The sequence below is a fragment of the Chinchilla lanigera genome, unplaced genomic scaffold, assembly GCF_000276665.1.
Source record: "Chinchilla lanigera isolate Chin_1 unplaced genomic scaffold, ChiLan1.0 scaffold00004, whole genome shotgun sequence".
NCBI classification, from domain to species: domain Eukaryota; kingdom Metazoa; phylum Chordata; class Mammalia; order Rodentia; family Chinchillidae; genus Chinchilla; species Chinchilla lanigera.
Genome location: NW_004955405.1, coordinates 19,135,555 through 19,150,020, shown reverse-complemented (window position 1 = coordinate 19,150,020; position 14,466 = coordinate 19,135,555). Strand labels below are relative to the sequence as shown.

At 34.9% G+C, this 14,466-nt stretch overlaps 1 protein-coding gene across 2 annotated transcripts in view; it reads right to left on the bottom strand.

Moving 5' to 3' along the window:
• Ptprq (protein tyrosine phosphatase, receptor type, Q) overlaps positions 1 to 14,466 on the bottom strand; it is a 194,715-nt gene that overhangs the window by 168,599 nt on the left and 11,650 nt on the right. For both annotated transcript variants that reach the window (XM_005374365.2, XM_013517925.1), the window contains exons 7-9: positions 13,299 to 13,427; positions 9,965 to 10,111; positions 4,418 to 4,590 (exon numbers count right to left, since the gene is read on the bottom strand). In XM_005374365.2, the coding sequence (XP_005374422.1) occupies positions 4,418 to 4,590; positions 9,965 to 10,111; positions 13,299 to 13,427 (449 nt within the window). The remainder of the gene's footprint in view (positions 1 to 4,417; positions 4,591 to 9,964; positions 10,112 to 13,298; positions 13,428 to 14,466) is intronic.

The following is a 14,466-nucleotide window of genomic DNA, read 5'->3' as shown; positions in this document are numbered from 1 at the left end:
GGCAAAAGCGCCTGCCTGGCAAGTGCAAAGTCGTGAGTTCAGTTCCCGGTACCGGAGAAAAACCAAAAAAAAAAAAAAAAAAAGAATGCATTAAAGTTTATAGGAGAAGTACTATATGTTCAGTAATAAATATTCTACAACCAGAGTTGATCAGATATTTTAGCAGGGGCTAGATTTCCAATTGTTATTAGCGATTTTATGAATGAGATCCTTATAATTTGGAAAGTTGAAATAAAAATCTTCCAACCCTAAGATTCAGTTTTCTAAAATATTTTTCAAATATTTATGTAAATACCAAAAGTAAAACTAGATATATTTTAGCTTCTTTAAGCAACTATATTCATTAAGAAACAAATAATATGAGAAATAATTCAAAAACTTTAACAAGGTCATTGAGACTAAATCAAGATTATCATAGGACGATTACATTCTCATCCTTTTTATGTTTCCTTACAATAATATATGCTTATGCCTACAGAAAAGACAGAACATTGAAGTGTTCATTATGGAAATAAAAAACCCTGTCTATCCCTTCACTATCCTGACTTACTTCTGAAGAGCAACACCTTTCACCATTTATACTTTCGGTTCTTTTGATATTTTCTACTAAAACATCATTACATTACATACTTATACTCTCTGTTAAGACTTACTAATTTTAGGATCTAATGATGCTCTTCTATAAAAGTCAGGTGTTAGACTACTTAAATAGATGCATACACACTTTCCTTATGCATTCTCAATTCTTCTTTTGTTACCTGCATAATGTGAATAATGTACCAAAGTCTGGAAGGATTATTATGTTGTGTGTGTGGATCCTAAGACAGTGGGCTGGGGCAGTATGGTGGATAGCCTCTCCAGTGGGCACCCATCACACCTCTTGTTGTTCATGCTTTTTATTATCTCCTCCCCTTAAGTTAGGTGGGACCTGTGACTTACATGTGCCAAAGGTGATGGGATGTCACTACCATAACACGTGATATGGGTCTCCCTTGCTGATTTGAAGAAGTAGATGGTCCTGCTGAGAAAGCCCAAGTGATAAGAATTTATGGAGGTGGGGGAGGAGGGCTCTAGGAGCTAAATGTAGTTAACATCCAAGAGCCAGCAAGAAGCCAGGACTCTCAGTTCTATAACCAAAAAGAATTTAAATCTGCCAAAACCTGAGAAGACTAGAGGTACATTCTTGCCCAGTCAAGCTTCCAGACAAGTTGAGTTCACAGCTTAGCCAGTTCCTTGACTGCAGCCTTCTGAGACCCTAAGTAGAGAACTCATTTAAGTTGCACCTGAAACTCTTGACCCACAGAAACGGTGAGGTAACAAATATGAATTGTTAGAATGCTAAATCTGTAGCCAGCTTTTACAGAACAATGGCAAAACTAACATGATGAGATAACAACAAAAGTCCAGGCAAGAAATGGCAATCCGGAGCTGGGGTTGGGAACGCAGGAAGGGCACAGACATGTATGAAAGTCACACTTTGTAGGTAGAAATAACTGGCCTCAAGGCTAAGTCATTATAGGATGCTAAGTAGAACCTAAGCCAGAGAAGACTCCCAGGTTTCTAACATTCATGACAAAGTGGTTCAATTATCCAAAAAGAAACATCAGATGCATGATGATGTCATAAAAGCTCCCTGTCAAAGCCATCTGAATTGTTCTTTACACAATTATCTTCAGGCCAAAGATCTGTAGTATACTAAGTGAGAGAGATGAGGGAACTCTAAGTCTATAATTTGGCATCCGTAACTCTAAAGTTTAAGTCAGCCTCTCTTTTGACCATATTCTTGGCACACCGAGATGATAAATTACCTGAACAGACTTTGTTCTAGTGTGACCTGTAAAGTCTTCACAGGTCACCGCCGCTGTCACAAGATCACTGCATTCGTAGCCTCTGCTTATCCCAAACTTACCTCCTCCTCATTCCCATCATTCTCTTATCCCAAGAAGAAATTTCATTTTATTTTGTTTTATGAGAAGAAATGAGTTTACATGTGATGATCCCTGGCAGAAGCTTCCCACAAACTGAAACCACTAGGAATACAGTGTCAGAAAGACCAGAGTGGAAAGCCAGGCAAGAATCACATAAATAAGAAGCAGTAAAAGCCTAGTTCTTCTAGTTTCACTTTTAATTGTTTAAAGCCAAAATTGTATAAATTCACACAGAATAAACGTAGAGAAAATGGTATGGAAAAGGGTAAAAAGCTGGAGAATGGGGGGCAGAGAGAGTGGTTTGAGAGAAGAAAATAGACTATATTTTGGAGAAGAAATATTTTAACCATAAAGATGGCTAAAGCTATTTAACCATTTAACCATTTAACTATTTAACCATTTGAAATGGAGGAGATCAGTGGTGACTTCTAAAAAGACTTCTAGTATTTAAAAAGTACCAGAGACAAAAAGTAGATCTAATTAATAGTGAATGGGCAGAAGTAGTCTTTAATCTTGACCAAGGTCAAGAAAAGGAATAGTAGATAAACACATTATCCCAGAGGTTTTATCTGTTCTGTCAGTTACTCCTAACATTATGAGATAGCTTTTAAGCCCCACTGTAAAAATGAAAGCATCAGCTCTCTAAAAGTTGAACTGCCTAAGGTCATACGCCTGGGACGTGCAGAGGCAGGTCAAGAACTCAAGGTCACCTGGACTGAAATCCTCTGCATGTCCATCTTCCCACGTCACCCTTCTGAAGGACAGACACAGACATAAATCACGTAAGGAAGCAGAAATATCAGAATATTCGATCTAACAAAAAAGATGGCATCACAGAAATAAAGTACAATATTGCCTTTTATTGAGAGAAGATAAGGAACGAATACAGAGCATTAAGAGGGGAGAAAGGTCCAATGTCACAATTCATGATCCTATAGTCATAATTATTAGCATACCATTTACTACATGCCAGGTAAAGGTCTAAACTCTTTATGCACATTAGCCTATTAATGTTCACTATTAATCCTTTATTATAGGGATTAATAATTCTGCCTTTAAAAACAAAGGAATGTGAAGTTCTGAGAGGGCAGGCCTTTCCCCCAGGATGAAACCGTGAGTAATAGCAGAACCTGATTTAAACCTAAGCATTCCATCTCCTGTGTCTACAGCCCCGTAGGAAACAAGATCAAGATTTAAATGTTCATTTATATGGCTCCAAACTCATGTTGTCTCTACTGTGCTAAAGGATTGAGAGAGGAAGATCATAAGCCTTTCTAAAATGTCATGGCTTTCGGAAAAAAACAGCTGCTGCAGGCCACTCCAAAGCTGTCTTTAGCAGAGGTGAGAACCCTGCCACCTAGTCCTAGGTGAGCTAAGTACCCAACCTAAGACCTTCTCAGCATGAGCAAATGAAAAGCTCTTTCCCTTTGCCTGAACTGTCCATTATAGCTTCAAAGAAAGCCTAACCTCAACATCCTTACCAGAGGGAAACACTCCCCAAGGAACCGAAATTTAAGCTGGGATGGAGATGGTGAGCAACCTGGGGTGAGAAGTTCTAGGTGGCCAGAGTGCACTGAGTGTGTGGCAAAGTCAATGTTCAAGTAAGTGCCAGACATAGAGGAAGCCCAGGACTAGTAGTGTGTGGAGAAAAAATAACAGCACAGGGACCAATTCTGAACCAAAACAACAGAAGCCAGCTGCTGAATAATCATCTAAGTCTCCAGGGCCCAGGGATTGCTGCACTGGTCTTAAGTAATGTTTATTCTTCCGGTGCTCCAGGTAGAAGCCATTATCTGGCTATGGCTAGCCTGGCAGCGTACCAGGTCCTCACAGGTGAACAGGTGACAAAGTGAGGTAAATGAAGACGATAAAGCCAAATCACTGTTGTCCATACTTCCTAACACAAACAGAGGGGTAAAACTTGGTTCCCACTATAGATAAATGCAAATAAAAATTTCTGCCCTCTTATTTTAAATCTATTAAATTTCTTTCATTTAAATTTGATTTGATTTATATTTGATTTTTTAAATCAAATATACTTTTTTTAAATAAGATAACTCTGAGACTTAACTTCCTGTGACCAAATAGGACCTATTCATTTGTTACCAACAGCTACTAAAGTTACCGTGCCCTCCAACCATTCCAAACAGCAAGCTTCTGAGGATGCATTTATATAATAACAGGAGTTGCCAAGTAATTTATGAACTGGATTAGCATAATCAGAATCACATATAGGAAGACCTTTAGTCCTGCTTAATTCTCAATTAACATTTTACATGCCCTAAAAAAGAGTAACTGCACTTAGCTAGTAGTATATGTCCTAAAACGAAATATAATGTAGCTAGATTACCAACATGGCAAAATTTATTTCATAATGTGACTAAGAAGCTTGTCACATTTTTATGTTGAAGACTGGCCAATTTGCCAAGATATTGAGACATGAACCAAGGCAAAAGAATTCAGAAGTTTTGGAAATGAAAGTGCAATACCTCTTCTTTTCCTACAAGCAAAGTGTTTTCCAGAATTACTCCTGTCTCTGGAAGGGACACTTGCACTCGATACTGGTTAATGATTCCATTTGGCTGTCGGGGTTTCTTCCAAGTAATTGTTATTTCTGTGGCTTCCACCTCTGCTAATTGTAAATCAAATATTGCACCTGGAACTAAAAAGTGAGAGACAGGGGGAGACAGAGAGAGGGAGAGAAATGTAAAAATACATCTTCAAATGAAAAATATTCCATAAGGTCTTAGTTTGTGACTTAAAATATGTAAACAACTCCACTAGAAAACTGACTAAAATAATATAATTTATTAAAAATTAAATATGTTAGAAGGTTCTCTAAAAACCCAGATATTTAAAATTAAGTTTCTGTATCGTTCTCAAAGTATAAATAAAGAATATGATAGCATGGAATCATTTGCCAAAGTCAAAATGCTATAACATTTGGTCAGAACAAAGTCATTAATAAAATAATTACTCAGAAAAACTGTTTATAAATGATCAAAGCCCAGATGAAATCTTAAAGCCATCAACAATTTTAATAAAATATCAAAAATTAATATGCTGATTACTTCTAATGCAAAGAAATGCAGTTTATAAATCTAAATAGGTCATCTTTTATTACATGAAGACTTGCTGCTGAATTTTCAAATTAACCATATGAGCTTCAAATTTCAGTTGACTTCACTCTACAGTAGTAAAGAAAAATAGGGAGAAACTAACAATTAGTTTAAGATAAAGCACCAAGTACTTAAAGAAGCTCTAGTCCCCAACAATGACATTTAGGAAATCTCTCAGTGCCCCTAAAGTAATGGACCAAGTGTAAGCTTCAGGGTTTGGATTAGATTTGTCTAGAGTTTATTGTGTCGATTTGAACAGTCCTCCAACCCTTACATTCCACAGCTATATAATTTGGATGCCATTTTGTTTTGTAACTACAAAAGGATACTGTAAAGAACAAATGAATCGAGACTATTTCTAAAATGTAAGTTCAAAAATAAGAAAACATGACATAAAAGGTTTGTCTCTTATAATCAGGATATGGTAACATAATACATTAACTACCCTAAGCTATTTGACAATGGTAGTGTTTTAGCAAATTTCTGATAGAAGACAGACACACTGCCTTAAAAGGAACACAGAATGACCTTCTTCATTTTTAAAACAATAAAAAAGAAACTGAAAATAATGTTACAACTCCCTTAAATATTATTTATAATTAGTGAACATAATTATGCTTGGCTGTGTAGTAAAATTTAATTTATAAAATTTGTATCAAATAAGTTAAGAGCTTTTTCCTTTGTCTTCATGAAATGACCAGTAAATAAAATGACTAATATAAGAAAATGATTATTTCTGAATATTTCTTGAGTAGTGTGTGATTAAGTGAATAAATTAGTTATCCTGGTGGTCAAGATTCTAGTCTCCAGTATTGGCAAAACTTGGGCTCACAACTGGAGATAAATATAACGTGGATATATTTATAACTTGCTAATTTTTTGAATCTGCTTTTCTGAAATCATCTCAGCTTATGTGTATAGGCTGATCTGCCCATAAGTGTTCTAATCTTATGAGAGAGCTTTGATCTTAGAAGGATATGGGACAAGTTCTAGACTAGAAGCCCAAAATCACCAAGGCACTCATTCATCATTCAACCGTCTCAACACTCATCCTACTTCTAGACACCTGAGAACAGAAGGAAAAATAAGGCAGGTAAAGCCCTTTGTTCACAGAGCTTATCTATCATTATATTTCATTATGTACATTGTTCAAGGGTGAAAACTAGCTACCTATGAAAATAACACAGGTATTTAAATACCAGAGTTCCTGTTCTATCTTCTTTAACACTATTTTGGGGTTGCTATGTAGAAAAAACCTTTATCAGTATTGCAGCATAACATAACATAAATCACAGAGGAGATGGGCATTTTTCCAATTAATGTGAACTGATGATATAGAACTTTAACTGAAAAAAACAGTTTGATGCCTACATCAATCAGGTAACTGAACCCTGTTTTCAGAAAATAAGTGAAATGATTCATTCCAGATGATGCAACAGACAAATGTACTATGAGGATAGCAGAGATACCCGGTTTAGCAGAAAAATAAAACGTACATATGTTAGATAGGTAGATAGGTAGATAGATAGATAGATAGATAGATAGATAGATAGATAGATAGATAGACAGAAAGATAGGTGATAGATAGATATCTCTTATTTTATGAGCCAAATGTGTAATAGTACCAAACATTACTTCTTTTATCTTTTAATTTACATTTTTCAATAAAACTTAAGTATTGTGTCATGACACTAATCCCTAAAATTACAATTCAAGTAAAGATTAAGTGGTTCTGTTATTTTCCTCTGGAAAAAAAAATCTTGGGGGAGTAAAGGAAATGGAATAGACATCATCATATCTTGTCTTTAGAAAGATACTTGATCTGTTATACCACAAATTCTTAGGGAGAAACCAGAGAAGTGCGGATTAGATCTAACTCCTTTAACATTGGTAACAAAATTAACTAAACAAAATCAAATACACGGGGCAATTATTCATGGTACAGGATGAATTTTGAAGGTGCTTTCCATGCAGACTACTTAAAAATCACTCTCAAATCAATACATTTGTAAATTTTACTAGTAGATGAAAAATAGTAGATACATGACTGCTAAATATTCCACATGAATTAAAATTGGCAAATGAAAAACTATTTGAAGAAATGAAATGGGAGAAAATGACACTATAGTCAAGAAAATTCATTGAAATATCTTTTTCCATTATCTAGCAAATCAGGGTAACATTAGATGTACATTTCAAAAAAAAATAAAGCCAATGACACTGGGAATCCTGAAAACAAATCTGATAGGCTTTTGAGGATTTTTCAACAAAGATTTTACTACTGTTCACAGAAAATAATGAGTTGAAATTACTGAAGACAAAAAGTCTTCCCTCCCATAATCAATTCATAGAGGAGAAAATATGAACATTAACAATGTGTTTGATTTTAAGAAACTGTGATGCTATACTTCTTTATATGATGTCACTGACACCAGTAACATAAAAGGTTATTAGGAGAAATAGAAGCACAAAAATTTACTTGCAATTCTTTTACTCTCATACAAATGATAAAATACTGTTGTCTGTGTTACATTTCTCAGTGTTTCTTGATTTTAGAATAGATAATTCTGTGACATTTTGTATTACTGGAGATTATTACATTATCAATTTTTATCCAAAATCATCTCTCTTTCATGTCTAGGTTTATATCTGCTCAGTAAAATATTAAAGGAAATATATGCAGAAACTTTAGGAAAAATTAAAAGGAAATTTACCAGCAAGATGTTGATTGCTTTGATGAAGCAGAGAGGGATTATAACATCCTCAGTGTTAATAAAATCAACCCCATTGTACAGTGATAGCATGCATGATTTTCTATAAGAGCTCCACTCAGCATCTGTCTGTGAATACTTTGAGATTTACTAGAACACCAGTTGTTGTAGAAGGTATTAATTTTAAAAACCAAGCTAGTCCTATTCATTTTTTAAATAGAATACTTTTAAATATGAGGTAGAAAATAAACAGTAATCTTCATGGAATACAAAAAACCCTATTGTAGCAATAAATGAGAAAGAATAATCTAAAATAAGATTTCAATTTAATTCGATGTAGATAATTCTGATAAGCTGTTGTTCTCATGTAAAGATTGCTTTATTGAGAGGTTTTCATATTGATACTAAGATTACTTAGTGTTAGAGAAGCAGAAAGATTCACTTCCTACATCTGCTATAGCATTCCATGGAAATAACTTCTAAGGCTGAACACATCCCAGAGAATTCCTTAGAGGAGGGTGGGCAGAGGATGGTGAGAACATGGCCCCTCCTCCCTTTAGAGTACTTTACCTGTTGCTCACAAATCCCTATGAGAGCCACTGTGGTGTAAAATACAAGGGTAGAATATAGCTTGGGAAGATAGGCTAAAACACAGGACAAATTACTTTGTGTACAGGCAAAAATGGAGCCATCGGTTCAAGATGATTTGGTATGAAAAACAGGCCATGTAAAATGCATTGAACAATGTTCTTAAAATTCTACTTATTTTGTCAATGAAAAGTACAGAATAGAGGGGGAAAGGTTTTGAGTGAGATACAAAACAAACAACATAGCACTTACGCAGCAATGTATTTTTTGTCCAATGCTGTAGACCAAGAATGACAGCAATAAACACTAACCTTGAAATACGGGTTCATTTTAGAAGCTCCGAGACTGGCTGGACTTGAAAGGTAGCCCACTTGTGTAACATAGAAGAAGAGGTAGTAGGCTCAATAGTTCTCTGAGAAATGCTATTAAGAACAAAATCAAGGGCTGTGCTATATGTGATGGCCATCCATAAATCTCCAGCTTTCTGGAAAACGTTGCAGAGCAGTTTTTAGATGGAGACAGGGGAAAACTTAAGGGCTAATGGGGAAGACACACAAGGCTAATCCTCTTCTGACCGAAACAGAAGAGTAAAATTTTAATATAAAAAGCGACAGTGTCTCCACTATTAAGTATATATTCCTGTCTGTACACTGAAACTATGGATATACTAGAATTTTCATGTGAAATAAATAAACGTAATCTGTACCTTCCTTGAACAACAAAATGCCAAGGTTTTTTTTTTTTTGCAAAATGAAAAGTACAAAATTTCCTAATGATTGCTGCCCTCTAATGGCCAAATACTGGAACAATTTATCTGAGGAAGGCATGCCCAACCCGGTGTGCTCTGGGGTGTGCGTGCGTGCGAGTGTGTGTGTGTGTGTGTCTGTGTGTGTGTGTGTGTGTGTGTGTGTGTGTTAATCTACCAGCTACTATATGTTAGCTAACACATAAAAGAGGCTGGAAATTTTTAAAGTGTTATTGTGTTGTGAAAAGGACTTTCTTCTTATCAATATTTGCAATTTCTAAATAGAAATGAACACATTTATACTTAGCATGGCAAATAACATGCTAACATTTCTTAAAATAGTAGTGTTCACCTACAATAATGATGTTTAATAAATATACATGAGGAAATTTCTGAGCACAAATATTGTATTCATAATTTCAGTAAATGCTGATAAATATTTAGTACACAGCCACTGGAAATCTTAAAAACATATTTCCATCAGTATTGGAATACAGAAATTGCTCTAACACTAGTTCGGTGAGATTAGTATTGCACACTAAACAGTGAGGCTGAATAATGTTAAACGTGTGTCTAATTTATGACTTCTTGAGATTTAGCTGATATTCACTGAATCTGTAACAGGCTGCACATAATATTTCCTAATCTTCCTTGATCTTGAGTTCCTTTTATTATAAAGCATGCTATGGACTTAATGTTCTGGAAAACACATGTTCAGAATGCATTAGATAGTAATTTGATAAAAAAAAAAGAAACAATGTAAGCTAAGTAAATAAAAACCAAATTGCTTCCAAAATTATGCTTTACGAATTCAATAAAAACTCACAAGCATATAGAAATATCTCATTAGCCCTTTAAAGGAGATGTTTTTACCCTCTGGCGGAGTGAATATCGAAAGATTTGACTTGGGTCCAATCCCTGCACTGGTTTCAGCCGCAATGTAGACATCATACATTGTAAATGGTATTAGGTTAGTGAACACAAACTTAAGGTCTTTTGTGCTATTATCCAAAATCCGACCTGCAAAAGGCAGAAGAGAGCTATGGAATTTTATATTAAGAATGCAATCATTCCCATATTTACAAATGGAACCAAAGACAGTAACCAAAGTATTAACCCATGCATTAAAATTTGCCATTATAACACTGAAAATCAATATCTTTTAAACATTTGGCTTAGTAGTTGATTAATATTAATTAAATTGAAATAATGGAAAGTACATAAAAAGCTTTCAGTATTTAAAATTACTTTTATTAAATCATAAAGTCCTGTTGAACTACAATTTTATTATTGATATTGAAAAGGGAAACATTAGATTTTATCAATCTAAAAATGACAGTATTTTACACCCAAATTTATTCAAATAAATTGCTAAATATTGTCATCATTTTCTGCAAGAAGCCATATTTATTTGTTTTTTGGTTTCTTTTTTGGTTTTTTGGTTTTTTTCCGGTACCAGGAATCGAACTCATGACCTCACGCTTGCCAGGCAGGCGCTGTGCCACTGAGCTAAATCCCTTGTAAGAGGCCATATTTAGAAAATATTTCTTCTTTGCCTCTGAACAAACTTCCCTGAATAGTTTATGAGCAAAATTATTTAAATCTTCAGCTTTTACTCTGCATACTTCCTGCACCTTCTTGCTCTGAATGAAATGCAGTTCTCCTCTAAGAAAATTGCTTCTGTTCCACAGAAGCAACCACAGAGTGTGGCCGACTGTTACTAACCCACAGCTCTCAAACGGTTGGGTCTGCAGGGTGGGAATTGCTCTTGCTCCTCATTGCACCATCTCCAACCATTCTGTCTGCCTCCTTAGCACACAGCTTTAAATTCCACATGACCAATGACATCCACAAGCCCTCGAGGTCACCCAATCCCACCCCTGATGGTTTAACTCCTCCTTCAAGGATGGTTTAACTCCTCCTTCAAGGCCACCATCTTAACTTGTGGTCATTTAATATCCTCAGAGGTAGCCATTTTATCACACTGACTCTTCAGTCTGTTTCTCCATCCTATTTCAGCTCATCGCTCTTGGTCATATGCTAGACATTACAATTATTAATAACTGCCATCATCCATTACATAAATTTCATGCGACTGTCACTGACTACTTTTCCTACCTCTTCTTCACTTATGCTAGAACTTCAACCAACAGTTCTTTAAGCCCATGGGAACATGCAGTCCATTGACCTCATTACCTTTTTTATTTTCTTTCTTTAATTCTCCTCAATCTCTCACTACCTAATTTCCCACTCTTTATCCAGCCTCACTGCCACCCCAAACTACAATTGCTACCATATATATATATATATATATATCTTCATTCTCCTTGAACTACTTTTGTTGAAGGTACTAGGGAAAAGTATAATGCCCCTCCAACTAATCCCATTTTATTCAAGATCATATCCTAAATGAAGCCTGAAAAGGCACCTAGAATTTTATGTACATTCTACACCTTAGTGTTCCAATCACTGTACACTTTCTAGATGATTATTTTGCACTTTTCTCCCCATTCATACCTCTAACACCTCTGCCCTCCCTTCACTCCCACTAATGGTTCAGCTTTACCTTGCCCTGAAAAATTAAATCAGCAGTAAATGATCTGCACAGACTCCCACCCTGTGAGTCCTGCATCTATACCCATGTTCTCTGTCTTACAACCTATTACTACGGGCAAACTGTATCTTGATCCAATCCATACATTTAAGCAAAAGCCCTTACCTTCTACCTACATAAACACTTTCCCAGTAATCCTTATATTTTGTGTACCATTGTTCTGTCCATTTTCTTCATTCTCTTCAACAAAAAAGATACTTTATTTATTCCTAACAGAGAAAAATCTGTTCACTACTTATCCCAACCCTACTTCCTATCTCATTCATGATTTCACTTCCCAGCAAAACTCAAGAGAGGTCCTATGTCCACTGTTCCAGTGCTCTTCTCCAGTCCTTCCTTGAACAATCGCAAGCAGTCATTTGCCCTGCATGAGCCACCATTATAGCTCCTTAATGACTCCACATTGCTCAGTGGGGCAATTGTTTAATGTGTCTGATTTGATTCATCCACCTGCCTGAGTGTACCTCAGCCAAATCTAGCAATTAGTATTCAACAGAAATTAACATCTATATGTCCATGTCTATTTCTGTGTACTAGGAGGATGTGAAGACTTATTTTGTAGGAACTGTACATATTTCAGAAATTTGGAAGCTCAAGTTACTTAGGAATGAGAAATAAATGTTACTTCTATGATTCACACTGTAATAGAAAATGCCCCCCACCCAGCCAGTGTACTTCAGTTTCCCAGCTGCCCTGGTAATAATAGTTCCTGTTCCAGATCCGGTTGCTCTTGTCTCTTACTAACAGCTGGTGACTACGATGCACCTTGTAAGAACCAATCTCCAATGGACAGGCCCTTCTGCCTCTGTACTTCTTGCTTGCTTATTCCACGTAAGCCCTATTCCACCAGAGGTCAGGGCCTGATATTCTGGGAATGATCCTGATCAGTGCCCGTCGATGTAAATAAATCTGCCTCCAAATCTTGGGTGTCTTTTTGTTGTTTCTGCTTGCCATAGCAATACCATAGAATTTTCAAAACAGAATTACTTGGAAATTTGTATCTTTTTCAGATCTTCAAAGTAAATGATAATATGCAGATGTAATGTTTCATTATGTTTGAATTAAACTTCTTACATAGAACCAAAGAATCATTGATTAAGGAAGAATTTTAGAGTTGATTTGCCTCCTATAATATAATACTTGAAGTCTTTAAATTACCTGAATAACTAGTTCAGGTCCTGCTTGTTTACCAAGACAGAGAAAATGTCATTTTATAAGGCTATTCATGTTATTATTTTTAATAAACTTTATTTTCAGAGCAGTTTAGATTCATAGTAAAATCAATCAGAAGATATAGAGGTTTCCTATATTTTCAGCAACCTTAGACCATTAAAAATAAATTCCCTGTCATATGATTTAATATAAGCTAACCCCATTGTTCCACATTTTCCAGGCAGGCACTGTGCCACTGAGCTGAATCCCCAGCCCCCACATTTATGGTTTTAAATAAAAATTCCAAAGTATTTCACCTTATTACTTTTCTATTGTTTACTTCAATTATATGCTCTTTAAATTTTTTTTAATGTTTTCTACTAGTCATGCATTTTATAACTGTTATGCTAAAGGGTAAGCCCAAAACCAATGCAGACTTACCTGATGGCCCATACAACTCAACTTTATAACTAAACTTTCCTGTTACTATACTTGGTGGGTCCCATGAGATCGAAAAGGACTTTCCAGTGACATTGCCTGTTATGCAGTTTTGTGGTGGTCCTTCAGGCACTAAAATGATTATAGTCAAAAGAATATATTAAAATATGTAAAATTTTAAGACCCTGTTAAATACACTAAATCAAAGTTGAATTTTAAAGAAAAATAAAATATAATTAAAGCATTTAAATAAGACACACTGAATCAGTAGATTTATGTCTTATGTACCATTATTACATTTATTTTGTAGCATATATAATTGCACAATGTAATTTCACTCATGTTCACTGCAAAATATTCATTGTAAATACTAGATTGATTTGAAACATATACCACATATACATTACATTCAACAATGTCTGGATATCTGGCTTAATAAACATTTTTCCTCTCACAATGTATGAACCATTGTTACCTTCCTATTATCTTGTTTTTAAATTTTGTTTTTTATTCTTTTTAAAGTAAAAAAAAAAAAATGATCATCTCCACACAGAAAAAACCTTCCACAAAATTAAGTATCCAGTCATGATTTTAAAAAGAAACCCTGAATAGGTGTAGAAGGACTTGTCTGAATATAGAAGCCATTTATGACAGATCTACTGTCAATATAATATTAAATGAGGAAAAACTGAAAGTTTTGCCTCTAAAATCACAAACAATGCAAGAATGTAGTTCTCAGAAATTAGCCAGAGCAATCAGGTAAGGGAAAGAAATAAAAGACACATGTGTTATATGGGAAAAAACAGTCAAATTATCATTATTTGCAAAAGATATGATTCTCTACACAGAAGACCCAGTCCACCAAAAGCTTCTAGAATTAAAAACTAAATTCAACAATGTAACAGGATACAAAAACAAAATGCAAAAATTAATAGTTATTGTATACCAATAATGACATCACAGAGAAATTATGAAAAAATATTCAAAATATCTTCAAGAAAAGTTAAACACTTAAGAATTAAACTAACTAAACAAATAAAAGACCTCTATAATGTAAACTATGTACCCTGAAAAAGGAGATGAAAGAAAATATCAGAAAATGGATATATGTCCCCTTTTCCTGCCAGTTGACAGGCAGAACCAATGTTGTCAGAATGGCCATACTTCCAAA